Source organism: Equus przewalskii, chromosome 10 (genome assembly GCF_037783145.1).
Source record: "Equus przewalskii isolate Varuska chromosome 10, EquPr2, whole genome shotgun sequence".
NCBI classification, from domain to species: domain Eukaryota; kingdom Metazoa; phylum Chordata; class Mammalia; order Perissodactyla; family Equidae; genus Equus; species Equus przewalskii.
The window spans coordinates 42,812,271-42,829,339 of record NC_091840.1 but is presented as its reverse complement, the minus strand read 5'-3'; the positions used below and the strand labels follow the sequence as shown (position 1 = coordinate 42,829,339).

The window sequence follows — 17,069 nt, the reverse complement described above, 5'->3', positions numbered from 1 at the left end:
GTGGAGTGGGTTAGTGCCCAGTGCAGTGCTCCCAGGGCCAGGCTCTCTGAGGGATGGAGGGAGGCTGGGGGCTAGGGGTGGCAGAGGGAGTGTTTGACTCGGGGGTCAAGTGGCCAGAGGAGCAGTGCCATGGCCGTGCTCGTGGTGGGGAGGATCCTGGCTGGAACTGGGACTGAGAGCCTTGCTGTGCGCCACCTCCAACCCAACTTAGATTCAAGACCTGGCCATTCGCTGTGTGCAGAAGAACATCAAGAAGAACAAAGGGGTGAAGGACTGGCCCTGGTGGAAGCTCTTTACCACCGTGCGGCCTCTCATCGAGGTACAGCTGTCCGAGGAGCAGATCCGGAACAGAGACGTACGTAACTGCCGGGGGAGGGCCAGTTTGCTGGGAGGGAAAGGACTGTGGTACATCCACATGGGCAAGAATCTTGCCAGCTTGTCTTGAGCTCCCAAGTGCTCCTTGATTTAGTCCGGGGAGCTGGTGTCCTTGAACTATTCCCATCAAACAGAAGGCATCTCTCTGGTGCTGGCTGAGCCCCTGGGTAGCCTCTTAGGATAAACTCTCAGGCATCCTCTGCATATGGGGAAGGATGTAGGGAGAGGAGCCCCTGGGAGGCAGTGGCTTCCTGTTCTCTTGTGTCCTGGCCCGAGCATCACCAGCTTCCTTCACCCCGAGGGTGCGGATCCCAGGCCCCAACCTCTCGCAGTGCCTCTGGCTCACTGCCCTCCTTACTGCACCTAGGAGGAGATCCAGCAGCTGCGAAGCAAGCTTGAGAAGGTGGAAAAGGAGCGGAATGAGCTGCGGCTCAACAGTGACCGGCTGGAGACCCGGGTGAGTGACCCCCAGCACCACACAGACTGGCCCATCTCCAAGGGTGGCCGGGCCAGGTGCCCCCCTCCCCCCACCATGGTGTTCCTGCTGAGTGAGGCAGGCACTTCAACTGGTGGCAACTCCCTCCCCCAACTCCAGATCTCAGAGCTGACATCGGAGCTGACGGATGAACGTAACACAGGAGAGTCCGCCTCCCAGCTGTTGGACGCCGAGACTGCGGAGAGGCTCCGAGCCGAGAAGGAGATGAAGGAGCTACAGGTGAGGGCAAGGCCGAGGTGAAGACAGCCATGCTAGCGGCTGCCACACTCTAGTGACTGTCTGCTCCCCCAAAGGACAGGTGGCATCTTTGCCACTGGCCCAGCACCCCCATCTGCCCTGGGTAAGCATGTGACCATAGACTGTGTGGTTCAGGGGTGGGTAGTACTGGGTGAGGGGGTGGAACGGCACATCTCATAACCCCCTCTTCTGCAGACCCAGTACGATGCACTAAAGAAGCAAATGGAAGTGATGGAAATGGAGGTGATGGAGGCCCGTCTCATCCGGGCAGCTGAGATCAACGGGGAAGTGGATGATGATGACACAGGTAGGTCTGAGGCCAGAGGAGCTCAGCAGTGGCCTGAGTGGCAAACCATGATTCTCACCCCTGGGTAACCACCCTCCTTGTCCAGGCCTATCTTCCCTCTGCAGGGCTATTGTAAGGCTAAAGTCAAATAAATAGATGAGAAAGTAGAGGTGCCAATAAATGCAGGGATCATCACAGAGGGCTTTAACCATCATGATGATGACAACATCTGAGGGCCATGGTCTGGCAGCCCCTGGGGAGAGGACAGTGCACATAGACACGTCACCCCCTCTCATCTTTTCCCAGCTAGTGGCTCCTTCCGCCTTGGGAGGAAGCCATCATTACAGAGACCTGTCTGAGTCCTTCTGGCTGACTCCACTTGCTGCCCCTCCCTGTCTCATCCTTCTTCCCTTCTGCCCCTTCCCAGGGACTCTTAGCAGCTCAGTCCTCCCTTGTCTGCCCCCAACCCTACAGGTGGCGAGTGGCGCCTGAAGTATGAGCGAGCTGTGCGGGAGGTGGACTTCACCAAGAAGCGGCTCCAGCAGGAGTTTGAGGACAAGTTGGAGGTGGAGCAGCAGAACAAGAGGCAACTGGAGAGGCGGGTGAGTCTGGCTGAAGGAGTGGAGGCCTGTGCCTGGGAGGGGCTCGGTGCCACGTGTTGGCCCTCTGAAGGGCCTGAGCCAGGCAGGCTTGGGAGCAATAGGGAAGGATTGGTGTGTTAGCCTCTCGGTGCAGGGGACAACCCAGGGCAGTCTATTATTAGAGTGTCTTAGGTTCCCTGGATGTCCCTGACTTCATCCCTCATCCCTGGGTCTCCCCGTCACTCACCTACCTCCTTCCTCTCACCTTCTCCATCAATACTTCCGGGCCTCTCCATGGCTGCTGACCCTGCACCCCATCTTGGCCCCTAGCTCGGGGACCTGCAGGCGGATAGTGACGAGAGCCAGCGGGCTCTGCAGCAGCTCAAGAAGAAGTGCCAGCGGCTAACGGCTGAGCTGCAGGACACCAAGCTGCACCTGGAGGGCCAACAGGTCCGCAACCACGAGCTGGAGAAGAAGCAGAGAAGGTGGGTGGGTCCCCTGTCCTGGGTACAGAAGACCTCCTAGAACAGCCCCAGTTGGGGACTCCTTGCCTCCTGTCCAGGGAGGAAGGTGGGGAGCGCCTGAATTTGGCCCGGGACCTTGCCTGCGTGATCACTCCTAGTATGAGAATGGCTCTCACTCCTGACCTCTGAGGAGCACTCAGTCCACATCCCCACTGAAGGCCTGCTAAGGCTTCTGCTCTCGGATGTGCTCCCTGCAGTGTGTGCCTGTCACCCTGCCGGGGCCCAGTAAGGACAAGCCATTCCATGTGGCCCCGCCCCGGCCTCCGCCCAGCTCCTCATCTCTCCCTTGCCTCAGCTACACAAACACACTCTCCTGACTAATGTCGTTAAACTACCGTGCCACTTCCATCTCATTATGGTAATGACATAGAGGAGGGGGCCCCCTCACAGGAGAAAATCCAATCTAAATTAATTTCCCTGGCTGGGGATGGGAATGGGATGCCTTTATTAGCGACGCCAAGGATCCCACACACCCTGGGAACAGCAGGGTGCCCCAGGGAGTGGGAACAGCGCTGGGTCCCTGTGCAGGGGAGGGGTTCTCAGCAGAGGCACCAGTCGCCTTTGTGAAGGGGCAGCCCCACACCCACAGCCCTCGGGTCACCAGTGGCAGAGCTGAGTCTTTCCAGTGCCCCTGGGTTACCCTTGGCCTTGGGGGCTCACTAGGGCCTGCTGGGCTACTGCTTTGTGCAGAGTGAGGGGAAGTAGGAAGATCTTATGTTCCTCCCTCCCAGCACCTCCGTTCTCCACTTCCCTAGTTCTCATCTTTACCCCCACCCTCCCTTTCACCTGGAGGCAGGCACCCTTGGCGGGACCTCCCTTCTGAGCACCCCGATGACAGTGCCATCTCGGCCTAGTTACCGTCTTGCTGCACTCCCTGCTGGGCAACTTATTAGGTTTCAGCTGCCCGGAGTTTTCTTACTTTTTTTCTATATGGAGTTGGAACGGATGGGAGCTGTGCAGTTTTTGACAGGAACCTGATTAGCTATTCAAGGAAGGTGTTAAGAGGAAGTTCAGCAATTTGCTCCTTATTTGGAGTCCCTGGGTGGGAAATGGAAGGCTGAGAAGTGGAGGAGTGAAGAAAGAGGCCCGCAACCATGGACCATTAGCCCATTGAAGCATGCTGCCAGCTGGGTGCAGTGGGACTGCTGGCTTCCAGCCCGGTGTGGAGTGTCCTGGTGTGACACGGTACTGCTGTGGCAGGTGGACCTGGCCAAAGGCTGGTGCCCAGAGGTGGGGGCAGGAGCCAGCTGCTCCATCTAGAGTTGCTGAATGGAACTGTGGAAAGTGAGTTAGACGAGACAGGACATCCATTTCTACCCATTCTGATACCCACCTGCCCTCACCCTGGTCCCTCATTCTCTTATTTGTTGAAAAGGGAAAGGTCAAGACTTAACACCTGAGGAGAATCTGTTTACTCTTCCCAGAAGCAGTCTGTGGGTCCCTCTTAGGCCTTTGGATCCCCTCAAAGGAATGCCTCCCATCCCAGACCGGGTTGCCCAGCAGGGCCTTAATGGCCTGACCTATAACCCCTGAATGTCACCTCACGACTGGCCCCAAGTTCAGGCTGTGTGAATCCCCCGTCTGCTTGTGTCCTGTCCGTATCTGTGGCGCTGCCTCCTGGCAGCCTCTGGGCACTGGAGACCCGGACTCTTCCCTTATCTGATGGAGTTACCATGACCGTGCTCCCTCACAGGTTCGACAGTGAGCTCTCGCAAGCCCATGAGGAGGCCCAGCGCGAGAAGCTGCAGCGGGAGAAGCTGCAGCGAGAGAAGGACATGCTCCTTGCCGAGGCTTTCAGCCTGAAGCAGCAACTAGAGGTACGTGGGGCTGCCCACCAGCCATGCCCTGTCACCCTCACAGGCTAGAGCCAGCCCAGGGCCAGCCTCATCCTCTCTTTTTCTCCAGGAAAAAGACATGGACATTGCCGGATTCACTCAGAAGGTCGTCTCACTGGAGGCTGAGCTCCAGGACATTTCTTCCCAAGAGTCCAAGGATGAGGCCTCTCTGGCCAAGGTTAAGAAACAGCTCCGGGACCTGGAGGCCAAGGTCAAGGATCAGGAAGAGGAGCTGGATGAGCAGGCGGGGACCATCCAGATGCTGGAGCAGGTGCTGGAGAGTTTGGCTGAGGGAGGAACCACCATGACCACAACTAACCCGGGGTGTGCGCCAGAGGAGGGCAAGATCCCACATTCAATCATTCATTTGTTCATTTGTTCTCTTACTCACAAAATGTTGAGTGAGCACCTGATCTGCACCAGCCGCAGTGTGAAGATAATTAAGCTTTTGTGGTGCTTTCCACAAGAGCAAATCTTGATTGAGCTCTAGTGGTGAGGAGCTCTGGATACATGGCAGCCGGAAGGCCGTGAGCCTACCCAGCCTGCCACTGAGCTACTGCGTCAGTTCAGGGAGCTAGAGGCTGGAGGCCAAATGGAAAAACCACAGGACTGTCCCCACCCCCAGCAGCCTTCTCTGGGCTCATGCCAGACATCTAGTAAGGGAGTTCAGCTTCTCTGCAGAAGCCAGCTGCCACAGGAGGAAGGTGGGAGCGAAGGGAACTGCTGGCAGAGATTCTCCTGCTCCGGAGCCTGGAGAGAGCTGCCCATCAGGGTGGTGTGGGCAGGGGTCAGGGTGCTGCTGGGGAAGGAACCCAGTCCCTACTCCCACCCACCTCCAGGCCAAGTTGCGACTTGAGATGGAGATGGAGCGGATGAGGCAGACCCATTCCAAGGAGATGGAGAGTCGGGATGAGGAGGTAGAGGAGGCCCGGCAGTCGTGTCAGAAGAAGGTAAGGCAATGGGCACGTACCGGTCCAGTGTAAACCGTGGTCCCCCCATCACTGATTTAAAGTAAGGGGTGTGTTTCTCTACCTTCGCCACACTATCTTCCACTGCCCTTCTGGACCAGGAAATCTCCGCTCAGGATCCTGGCATTGGCTGGGATGTGTGCTCTCAGGGTCCGTAGAGAAGCTCAGACCCTTGAGGAACTAATGCTCTCTGCTTTCTGTGCCAAGTGGCAGCCCACCCTGTGCCCCTCTGTGCAGTCAGCTAGCCTGGCCCAGCGGGGCCTGCCCACTCTGGAACGAGGGCTCTCACTATGGCTCAGGGCCACTGTCTGTGGCCTGCTGTCCCTCCTCTCCCTCCCAGGCTGCTTTGAAACCCTAGGAGCTTTGAATTCAGGGTCTGACCCCTCTGGGGTCATCCATGCTCAGCCCTGCTTCACTGTTTTCCCGGGGTGGGGATCCAGAAGGGAAGGGGTCTGACTGGCACCAGACACTGAAGGGACCAATGGGCCTCTGTCCCCACGGCACTCCAGTTAAAACAAATGGAAGTGCAGCTTGAGGAAGAGTATGAGGACAAGCAGAAGGTGCTGCGAGAGAAGCGGGAGCTGGAGAGCAAGCTCACCACACTCAGTGACCAGGTGAGTGGAGACTGCTGGCTGCGGCCTGGCCAGCTGCCTGCCCCAGCTGGCCTCAGGGATGGGAACCTTAGGGAGAGAAGACTGGGAACAGGGAGGGGGGTGCTGGGCTCCGTAGAGCCCACTGTCATCACTTGTGGAAGGAGGTGATGACCATACATTGCACACCCAGGCTTCTCTCATTGGCTGGCACGATCCCGACACTTCCACTGTCGTTACTCCTTAGGGGGACTCAGAATGAGGGCGGGAATAGGAGTGGGCTTGAGGAAGACAGGAGGAAGCCCTGTGGTGGATGCTAGAGCCCCAACTTCTAGTGTCCACGCAGGTGAACCAGCGGGACTTTGAGTCAGAGAAGCGGCTCCGGAAAGACCTGAAGCGTACCAAGGCCCTGCTGGCAGATGCCCAGATCATGCTGGACCACCTGAAGAACAACGCGCCTAGCAAGAGGGAGATCGCCCAGCTGAAAAACCAGGTATCTGCAGGAAGTCATCAGCTGCAGGGGCAACCGAGCTTGGTTTTCAGGTTTATTCTCTCCCTCTTGCCCCTCTCAGTGGTTCTTCAGTCCTTGGGAAGGAGTGTGACAGGGAAGTGAGGAGAAGCCACTTGTAGCAACCAGGCTTCCCAGGGTCTGTTCACACTGTACAGCATGACCACCAAGCCCCAGGATGGTGTGGATGGGGCCCAGCACTCACCATCCCTGTCACAGGAGCAGATGCCTGTGCATGTCCCACAACATGCCCCAGCCCTGGGGTCTGCAGTGAACAGAGGAGGAGGGGGAGGGCTCCTGAGCTCCCTTTCCCCTGTGAACACCCTGCACAGCCCTCCTGCCCCCAGGGAATGGCTGACATCTCTCCCTGGGGCGGGGGTGGCTCTGTGTCTAGCTGGAGGAGTCAGAGTTCACGTGTGCAGCAGCTGTCAAAGCACGGAAAGCGATGGAAGTGGAGATCGAAGATCTGCACCTGCAGATTGATGACATTGCCAAAGCCAAGACAGCGGTGAGGGTCCGGGGTATGCAGGACCAGGCTGGGGGCTGAAGGAGAGCAGAGCTGCGACATGGCTCCCTTCACCACAAACAGGGACCCTTCCCCAGCCCGGTCCCTTCACGCCAGAGCTTTCTGCAGGGAGAGCAGACCTCCCCTCCTCTGTCTCTCCTCAGTCAGCAGAGGCCAGGGCGGGGGGCGAGGTGGAAGAGGAGCCAGCAAGGACCCGTCTCCCTATTTAACCACCTGCTTGAGGGAGCTTGGCCACAGGCCCCAACACCATAAATAAAGGCAGCTAATGTGGCTGAGGGATGTAAACAGGCGCCTAGAGATTAGCGGAAGCACCGATAAGAGGATGGGGTGGCTCTCTTTCCCTCCCCTTCCCCTGGTCAGCCCACTGACAAGCCCAAGCGGCAGCTAATTAGAGCTCTTATTTAATGCCTCCCTTTTAATTCCTCATCTCCCCCATGGCCCATCCATCGGCTGAGAATTCATTACTGAGATGCGGCCACCAGTACCTCCATGGGCAGGGAATGGGGCAAGGGAGGAGGCTGGGCTTGGCTCTGGGCTCCACGGTCCCCAGCTACTCACCCGGCCGCCAAGAGATGCCAATCTCCCAGGCCTGATTTATCCCCATGACATTTGTGCTCCTCAGCAGTTTTCAGGTGAGTAATTCAAATTCCTTAATTGTGTTAAAAAAGGCTGTTATAAAATTACCATTTTATTTAAATCCGAGTTAATAAATTTCTTGGCTGAGGCTTCCCCAGCTCCCCACAGCCCGGTAACAAGATGGATGGGGCAGAGAAGGAGCCAACGCAGTCATTTTGGTTTGGAATTACAGGCTAATAGATTCATTCATTTCCTGAAGCTGCTGTTGACTGTCTCTTCCCCTCCCCCCAGGAGTGGACTGGCTCTGGAGGCTGGATGGCCAGGGAGCAGGCCATCCCAGCGGAAACGAGAGTCCAAGCTAGGAGAACATCAGATTTCAGGGGTCCTTCCCTGGGGCCTGAAGGGGGCAGAATGCATGCAGGTTGGGGCCTAAACTGCTAGTGCCAGGACGATGGGCCGTTTGTCCTGGGCACACCTTTCTGCCTTCTCATTAGCCTCCCAAGAGCTGCCAGAAAGCAGCTGTCATTGAGCCCAGGGTCTGCCTGTGCTACAAAGACAGCCCTTTCCTTCAGCTCCCTGGCCCAGAGCAGGATAGGCAGGTGTCTGAGCATCGCTGGTCCTGGATCCTGCTCCAGCGGGTGGGCCCGGCCTCATGACCCCCTCTGATTGGAAGTGGCGTCGGGGAGGTTCGGACTTGCCACCTGGGGCCATCGAGGACTCCAGGCCTGATGCCCTCTGGTCCACCTTTGCCTCCATCCAGCTGGAGGAGCAGCTGAGCCGCCTTCAGCGTGAGAAGAATGAGATCCAGAACCGGCTGGAGGAGGATCAGGAGGATATGAATGAGCTGATGAAGAAGCACAAGGCGGCCGTGGCTCAGGTACCCTGCCCAGAGGTGCCCCCCGTACCCCACACCACAGACACTGTCCTAGTCCTCCTCGTAAGTCCCTGGCACAGCCTCTTCTTCTGGGAGGTTGCAGTGCCTGTGTGCCCTGGCACTCAGTGTGGGGTAGGTGGGGCTGGAGTTGGTTCTTATGGGGGATCCCACTTCAGCACTCTCTCCTTTCCCAGGCTTCCCGGGACCTGGCTCAGATGAATGATCTCCAAGCTCAGCTAGAAGAAGCCAACAAGGAGAAGCAAGAGCTGCAGGAGAAGGTAGGGACAGGGTCTCCCTTAGTAGAGAGAGGGTGCCAGGGTCATTGTGTGTCGGGATGAACCCCCAAGCTCACGGGACAGTGAATACTTCTCTACCTTCAGTAATCCACAGAGCAGTATCAAGGAGTGCAAAGGGCTAGGCTTGGAGCCATACCACCATAGCAGACGTTCTGGCTTCAGCTACCTCATTTCATATTCCTATTCCCTCTCTGGTCCTTAGCTTTCTCCTTTCTCTACAAAGGGCAAAATCTGTGCCAGCACTGGGCCAGGTGGGAATGCCTCTGGCTCAGGGCCCCATCCTTCCACCTCCGTGTGCATCCCTCCCTCCCTCAGCCTTCTGGTCACCATGGTGATCTTGCCACCCCTCCCTTTCTGCGCTCACTTCTTTCTTCTCTTCCTGCCCCCTACTCCTCAGCTACAAACCCTCCAAAGCCAAGTGGAGTTCCTGGAGCAGTCCATGGTGGACAAGTCCCTGGTGAGCAGGCAGGAAGCTAAGATCCGGGAGCTGGAGACACGCCTGGAGTTTGAAAGGACCCAAGTGAAGCGGCTGGAGGTGGGTGTGCACTTTCAGTCCACAGGGAGCAGGACAGAGCTACCCCAGCAGCTGGAGCCACGCATGCTCAGCAGGGCTGGGCAGGCCCATGGACACTCCTCAGAGGCCTCTGCCAAGCTGCCAGGCCAGCTGACGGGCGAGTGCCTCCTCCCCCCACCCCGCTCTGTCTGCTCTCTGGGCACCGCAGAGTCTGCCTGCTTTACATTCTGTTTCCGTGCTTGCTTTCTGCCAAGGGACCAGAGCAGCTTAGCTTTTCGTCTTCATATTTTCCTCCACCATGAGCTCCCCCCGCCAGTCCCCTCACTCGCTCTCTGGCAGGGTCATAAATATGCAGCGGATGGCACCACTTCTGTGAGGGCTGAAGTCTGTTCTCTCATCTCACCAGGCGCTCTCTGTCTCCCTTCTCTTTTTATTCCCTTCTTCCTCACTTCCCACCCTTCCCATCTCTGCTTTTTCTCTTTCTCTCTTCATTTTTCTGTTTTTGCCCCATTGCTTCTTCTCCCTTTGTACTTTTCCTCTCCCTAGTCTCATCCCCGTTTCTTCCTTTCTCCCCATCCCATTCCTCTGCACCTTCTACTTTTCATTCTTTCCCCCTCACCCCTTCTCCTTTTTCTGTCCACCTCTTTTCTTCTCTATCTTTTTACCCTGCCTTCCTCCCTACTGTAATCTCTGTTCTCTAAATTCACTCCTCTCTGTTCCAATCTGCCGGAGCCAGCACGCTCCAGCTCCTCCCTCTCCGGCAGAGCAGGTAGGAAGAAAGAAGCAGGCAGAATGAGCTCTCTGGGTTACACCCCTCTCGCCCTATTTTTAACTTCTCCTCCTCCTCGAACTTGTAGACATTTGTCTAAGCGCCGGCAGTTCTCCGTGAGAAGTGTGTTCATGGTGTGGGTGCTGAGGAGCATTCCTGCCACCTCCCCATCAACCCCTCAGTCGGTGGCGCAGACGCTAGGGTAGGGATGGAAACATGACCATGGGGCTGGCAGTGGGCATCTGGGTGGTATTAATACTTTGACCTAGGAAGAAGATATGGCTGAACCGCCCAAGACAGGGTCACAGACCTCAGGGGAGCTGGAGAGAGTTAGAGGAGACTTAACAATAGTTTACGTTCTGCCTTGGTAATATTTTGGCCCCCATTTTACGTACAGGAAGGGTTAAGTAGGTTGCGTAACGTCACAAAGCTACCAAGGGGCAAAAGAGGCCATTCGTCTGGTAGACTTAGGGCAGACCTATTGGACTTGTCTCCTTTTCTCATGGGCCCCAGTCCCTTTCCTCAGCTCTCTCTCTCATTTTCCCTTCTGCTCAGTAAGGCAATATTGTGGTTTAGGGACACAGAATGCTCGACACAAATGGCCCTTAGAGATCATGCCACCTAGCACTGCTATTCTAGAGACACAGAGGCTGGGGTCAAGAGGTGGAGACCGTACGGCGAGTCAGTGGTAGAACCAGGGTTAGACCCAGAAGCAGGGTCCTTCCCTCACAACCTGCCGCAGTCCCCAGATCATTTCTTGCTCAGCATCCTGTGGCCCAGCAGGGAGAAATGTGTTCAAGTTCCTGGGGGAGGAGATACTCGTCGGGCTTAGAGGGATGGCTTTGTGCTTGGAATCTGATGACTGTTTAGTCTCCTCCTTTTCTGGGAACTCTCAATAAAGCCATTGACCTCTGAGCACAGGATCTGGCTTCTGGAGCTTCCAGGTCAGGGTCTCGGAGGGAAGCCCTGCTGCCCGTGGAGGCCCCACACAGGGTATCAATCTGGACAGGCCCAGGCTCTGGCCTGAGCACTCCTCCAGCCTTGGTAGTGATGATGATAGTAGGCCCTCTCATCTTCCAGAGGGCCTTCACACGTATTACCTTACTCAGTCCTCAAAGGACCCCTGGGGGAATAGGTGTTCTTCCCCCTATTTTACAGAAACGCAAAGGAGGCCGCCTCAGAAGGCTTTGGTTGCTTGCCCCTCTAGCTGGTGAGTGGAGGACCGGAGCTGGACCCCAGGCCTCCTAAGTCCAAGCTCAGGGACAGCCCTCCCTCCACCTGGCTGAGGGGTCTCTCTTCCCACCTCCCTGTCCAGAGCCTGGCCAGCCGGCTCAAGGAGAACATGGAGAAGCTGACTGAGGAGCGGGATCAGCGCATAGCAGCTGAGAATCGGGAGAAGGAGCAGAACAAGAGGCTGCAGCGGCAGCTCCGGGACACCAAGGAGGAGATGGGCGAGCTTGCCAGGAAGGAGGCCGAGGCGAGCCGCAAGAAGCATGAACTGGTAATGTCCCCAACCCTCGGGGCCCCGAGCTGGCAGCTCTCTGAGTAGCTGCTAAGTGTACCCCACCCCCCTGGGCTGGTAGGGGGTGGCCTGCAAAGAAACTGTGGTTTAGAGAATTAGAGGGAAGAAGACCTGTCTGGAGGACAGTCCAGGAAGCTCTGAGGACAGGCCAGGGGGCCAAGTGTGGTACCGGAGTCTCCATCAGTGAGGCCAGCCCCAACAGCCCAGCAACACCAGAGCGAAAACAGCGCTACATGGGCCAGCCCGGTGGTACAGTGGTTAGGTTCACACATTCTGCTTTGGTGGCTTGGGGTTTCCTGGTTCAGATCCTAGGTGCTGACCTACACACTGCTTGTTAAGCCATGCTGTGGCAGGTGTCCCACATTTAAAGTAGAGGAAGATGAGCATGGATGTTAGCTCAGGGCCAGTCTTCCTCAGTAAAAAGAGGAGGATTGGTGGCAGATATTAGCTCAGGGCTAATCTTCCCCCCCCCCCCAAAAAAAAAAGTACTGCAGGCTTGCAGCAGCACCCATAGAGCTCCTGCCTGCCTGGAAGAGACTCGAAGCAGGCTTTTTCTGGGGCAGCTGGATGAAAGACTAGCCCTCCTGTGACCTGGACTGCCCACTCTCCCTCCTAGGAGATGGATCTGGAGAGTCTGGAGGCTGCTAACCAGAGCCTGCAGGCCGATCTGAAATTGGCATTCAAGCGCATCGGGGACTTGCAGGCCGCCATTGAGGATGAGATGGAGAGCGATGAGAACGAGGACCTCATCAACAGGTGAGGGGGGTCTCTATGGCACCTTTGGCCCACACAGAGGCCCTCTTGACCACCTCTGGACCAGACCACCAGATAGAACAGCTGTGACCTCTGTCTCCCTGTCACTGAGCCACCAGCCCACCCTCCCCTCATGGCCAGACCCTGGCCTGGACTCTGTCCTGCAGCGGGTTAGTGCAGGACAGGTGATGCCTGCATGAGACTCCTTCCCCTCGTCCTCCCTGTCCTCCTTCCCCAGGCCTCCCGGGACCTGGTTCTCCAGTTCTGCCTGTTCGAGATGAGTTATTCCCCTGTTTAGCTGCATTTCCGATGGCGCCTGCCCCACTCTGGGGAGAGCAGAGATTTAAGGGCCATGGTGCCTTGTTACCATGCCAGAGATTTTCTCTTATAAAACCCGCCCAGGGAATGGTTTCGGAGAGAGAGATTTGTAGCTGTAGGCTGAGGAGGAAGTCACGAGGTGGCAGACCAGCAGTCGGGGGTGGGGTCAGGCCCTAGAGAAGCTCCCAAGGCTGCCCTGGGCAGACCCCCAGACCTGCCCCCTTCCCACGTGAGGGCCGGGGCCCCCTCCTGCAGGCAGCCTGCTCCTTGTGGGAGCAGGGGAAAGGTGCCCAGAGTGGTCTGGACCGCCCTCTGAGGATAGCACCCTCACTCATCCTGCTGCCATGTCTCAGCCAGCCAGAGCCAGGTCTTCCTGAGGAAGGAGGGTTCCTCAGCTGAGGGGTCCACCTTGGTTTGCCCATTGATTTTTCTGTCTTCTTCTTCTCGCCCCCTTGCCTACCATTTTCTTTCTGTTTCCAGTTTGCAGGACATGGTGACAAAGTATCAGAAAAGAAAGAATAAACCGTGAGGACTGGAGCGCACGCGCTCTCTGCCTCTCCTTGCGTGGTGTCTAACCACCCTAACACGGGCCCTGGCCCGCTGCATGCCGCACGTGGGCGCACAGCCTCCCGCACCTCCACCCAGCTAGTCCCTCACGCTAACACCGCTGACTCTGTCCTGAGGAGGCGGGGCGACAGGCTGGGCCCTGCGTCAGAGTATAGGGCAGGCAACAAGGTGTGCTCCCCCAGGAAGGCTCAGGCTGGCCCTCACGCCCTTGGAGGGCAGGAGCGGGGGCTCCATCAGAAGGGAGGTCTCAGCCTCCTTCGCTGGCATCCACAGCCTGCTGAGCTCCAGCCCTCTCCTCCTTCAGAAACCAAGTGTAGCGCCTCCCTGCCTATTTCTCTGGAGAAAAGTCTGGCTGGGCTGGGTCGGGCCACATCCTTGGGCTCCTCTGGAGCCTGAGCTGCCTTAACGAAGCCGGTATGTTTCGTTCTGAAAGGTCTGCCGGTTCTTTTGGCAGACAAGGGTAGAAGGTGAGCGGCATCTAACGGTTCCTTGTTTGGAGAAAGCATTCAGGCAGCTAATCAGGGCTGCTCTGCCGTGGTAGGGGAAGGGAACACAGCCAGATGTGTTTGCTTTACTCCCTGCGGGCCCCTTGGGCGGGGGGAGGCCCCGGGCTTGTGCTGGTGCTGTCTGTCAGGTGGCGGGAAGCCCAGGAAATCCACCCCCTCTCCATTTCCTTCTTTCCGGGTGGGAGCTGGACAGTGGGTGCAAATGTGCGGGCCTCCAGGCAGATCAGGGTGATTCTCCATCAAGTCCAACAGGGCAGATTTTCGGGGGTTGTTTTTTAGCATGGCTTTGGTTTCCACCCCCACTCTCTCTTGCCTGGCAGGCCTCCCTGCTGGCCAGGATGGGCTGGCAGAGGCACAGAGGACTCTGCAAGAGCTAATGATAAATGTAATAGTGTGTAACAGTGATAGAGGGCCGCTGGAGCCCGGTTGTCACACACAATTAATATCCCCCGCCGTTCTGTCTCCGTTTGTTTGTTCCCCCGCGACTCGGCTCCCAGTTAACTAATAGCACATGAGCCTGGACATAAATTGTATTTGACGCGAGGTTTAATTCCAACCATTTAAAATTTCAACTGCCCCCTGAGCCTGCCTGCCCCTGGAGTTTGTTTACGGGCCTGATTATTTAGGGAAAAGAACCCAAACATTGTCTATGTGCTTGAAACTAAAGGGAAGGCGAGGGCAGGCAGGCCAGCTTCTCAACCCATTGGCTGCTCTGAATGTAAGGAGGAGAATTCGTATTCTGAGCCCACAACTGTCTGTCCCCTGTGTGTTCCAGCCCTGCCATCCTCGTACTGTAGGAGCTTCGAGGGCTGATAAAATGCGCATTTAAGATCATATTCTAAACCATTGCCAGGCAGACGCGCACACACACGGATATGTGCACACACATACACACACACACACACGTGTGCATGCACGCAGGCGCACGGGGGCGTGCAGTCCTAGCTGGGTTCCCGCTGATGGCAGAGAGGTGGTATGGCTCCTTTCTCAGCAGCTCTGGGCCCCAGCTCCAAGTTATCGAGCGAGCGTGCTAAGGCGGGCAGAAAAATAATGTTTCGATTTACTTAGAGATACAGTTGTTATTGCCATAACCTTAATGAAAGCAGTAAACAGCGCAGTATTAAGGGAGATTTATACAGAAACGCTTTTAACATGTAGACATAGATTTTGCGATGCATACGGCACCTCCTTTCTAAAGGCAATCAATATGGTTATGAACGGCGGTGATAAATTACAGGCTCTGAAGCTAGAGAAGGAGGTTTTTTGCACGGGTGTATAAATCAGGTGGTATTGGCGTTCCATGGGGCCCGTGCACCATAGTAAATCTGCCAGGCTTGGACGGGCACAGGGCTTGCATTAGCGGTTTCGGGGCTCTCTGCTAAACTCCTATTTACCCAGGGCATCAACCAGCCTCGTCTTTGTTATAATTCTATATTTGACGGAAGCACATAAAATACGCCTCTTTATTCCCCTCCCCACAAGTCCTGCTCTCTCAGTCCCCAGAACAGACTGGTGGTTTCTTCCATGTATGTGTGTGTGTGCACGCGTGCACACGTGTGCACACGTGCACGCACCTACATGCCTGTGTGGCTGTTTATTCAAGAACATAATTCAGGAATGCGGCTGCTCCTGTTGACACAGATGAAAGGAAATTTATATCAAGGAGAAATCCTAGCATATCTGTAGCAGGGGAATGTGGTGAGCAGACATTTTACAGAATTCTAGAAGCATTCACTCAGAAGCTGCCTCCAAGCCTTCACTGCTTTTTGAGGGGGTCACCACAACTCCAGCCTCAGAATCTGACTCCTTTGGGCTTTCCTGCCAGTGGATAGAGCTCAGCCAGCTTGGCCAGAGAAGCCCTGGAGAGCAAGAGCTGGAGGCTGCCTGAGGGAGGGAAGAGGAGACCTGGGGAAAGACAGCCTTTGTTTGGGACTCTCTGGGCCCAGCTGGGTCTCCAGGGTGCAATCTGAATCCTGAAGCTGTTGCCAGCCCCTCGGGAAATGCTGCTGCCCCCTCTTTGTCCTTTCTCAGTTTCTTAAGGGCCAGGGAAGTCACAGGATGGGTCTGGAATATGGCTATGGTGCCCAGGTTGGTGGTGCCACCAGCTAAGGTGACTCCTGGTTCAAGCTGACTTGAAGTCACAGTGAAACCCTTCTCTGCCCCATGGCCAGCTGCCCAGCTCTTGCCATGAAGGCATGGAAAATGGCAGCAGCTATAGCCATGTTTTTGGGAGTGGGGAGACAGGAACCAGCAGAGGAGACCTAAGTTGTAGCTGAAGGTCCCAGGACTCTTCTTGTTAACCAAGAGCCATTTAGCTATAACTGATGAATGGATGGTCTCCTTGTGATTGTCATTGGATTGGCTGGCTGAACAGCAGCCTGCCACAGAAAGTGAGATGGGAGGTGCCTCTGTGCTCCTCAGGGTCTTCTTGGTGGCTGTCACAGAATGTGGCCTGCTGAGTCGGGATAGGGTCCTTGTGAATGGTGTGCTATCTAACCTCTCTGTTCTCTTCCCTGACTCACTGATGCGCATGCCACCCCACATCCCACCCCCCCTACCCAAGAGAAACCTGCTGCCACTTGAGTGCCCCCTACTGGGAAGCGAGTGGTCACCTCTTCCTCCACCTTGCCTACCCTTCTGCTCCTCATCCCACAGCGAGGGGGAGTCAGATGTGGACTCAGAGCTGGAGGACCGGGTCGACGGGGTCAAGTCATGGTTGTCGAAAAACAAGGGGCCTTCCAAGGCAGCTTCCGATGATGGCAGCTTGAAGAGTTCCAGGTGAGCATGTGGCCTTGAGCTGGGAGGAGGAGCTACCTCGTGCCCCAGGGATGGCTGAGCAGCGCCTCCATCCAAAGAGAGCAGGCCTCACGCCACCTGCATCTCTTGCCTGGCATGCGCATGTGTGTGAGTGTGTGTGTGAGTGAGGGGCCCAAGCGCGCCACTGGTGTGTGGAATGAGCACAGGAGGCTCGGTTTCTTCTCAGTCAGGGTCTGCATTCCTAGGTGATATTTTCCTATCAGGCTCCAAGCTTTGGTTTGGTGTAGGTTTAACTTCATCCCCACTTATCATTCAACAAATGTTGATTGAACTACCTGATAGTTTGCGTCCTTGGAATCAAGACTCGCTTGGGGCACAGGGGGACTCTGGATCCCACAACACCAGACAGGGTCAGCCTGGGCCAGCTCTGGACCTCTGAGGTCTTAACAGGAATAGCAGCAAAAAAGGCACCACTTTCCCTGACTCCCTGTCACAGCTACATTCTGTCTTTCTCTGCCCATTCTCTCCTTTCTCCAGTCTTTTCACTGCCCCCCCCAAGCTTTCTGCTAATGCCCATCCACTGGAGGAACTTGCTCCCCTGTTTTCCAGCTGAGTCACAGTCTTCTGATCACACAGACAGCTACCCTTGGAATCCAGATTCCACTGTCCCCATCCCTCACCTACTGGCCAG

General features: G+C 56.3%; 1 protein-coding gene across 40 annotated transcripts in view; it reads left to right on the top strand.

Annotated features, from left to right (window-relative positions):
* The window catches only part of MYO18A (myosin XVIIIA), a 95,668-nt gene that overhangs the window by 70,687 nt on the left and 7,912 nt on the right, over positions 1-17,069 (top strand). For 28 of the 40 annotated variants that reach the window (XM_070562778.1, XM_070562756.1, XM_070562776.1 and 25 more), the window contains 19 exons: positions 212-355; positions 743-832; positions 971-1,090; positions 1,304-1,415; positions 1,869-1,996; positions 2,306-2,460; positions 4,193-4,316; positions 4,405-4,605; positions 5,174-5,284; positions 5,812-5,916; positions 6,239-6,385; positions 6,795-6,908; positions 8,263-8,379; positions 8,571-8,654; positions 9,070-9,207; positions 11,271-11,456; positions 12,094-12,233; positions 13,029-13,073; positions 16,277-16,399. In XM_070562778.1, coding sequence (XP_070418879.1) covers positions 212-355; positions 743-832; positions 971-1,090; positions 1,304-1,415; positions 1,869-1,996; positions 2,306-2,460; positions 4,193-4,316; positions 4,405-4,605; positions 5,174-5,284; positions 5,812-5,916; positions 6,239-6,385; positions 6,795-6,908; positions 8,263-8,379; positions 8,571-8,654; positions 9,070-9,207; positions 11,271-11,456; positions 12,094-12,233; positions 13,029-13,073; positions 16,277-16,399 — 2,384 coding nt within the window. The remainder of the gene's footprint in view (positions 1-211; positions 356-742; positions 833-970; positions 1,091-1,303; positions 1,416-1,868; positions 1,997-2,305; positions 2,461-4,192; positions 4,317-4,404; positions 4,606-5,173; positions 5,285-5,811; positions 5,917-6,238; positions 6,386-6,794; positions 6,909-8,262; positions 8,380-8,570; positions 8,655-9,069; positions 9,208-11,270; positions 11,457-12,093; positions 12,234-13,028; positions 13,074-16,276; positions 16,400-17,069) is intronic. The other 12 variants (XM_070562783.1, XM_070562782.1, XM_070562780.1 and 9 more) reach the window with 3 other exon arrangements.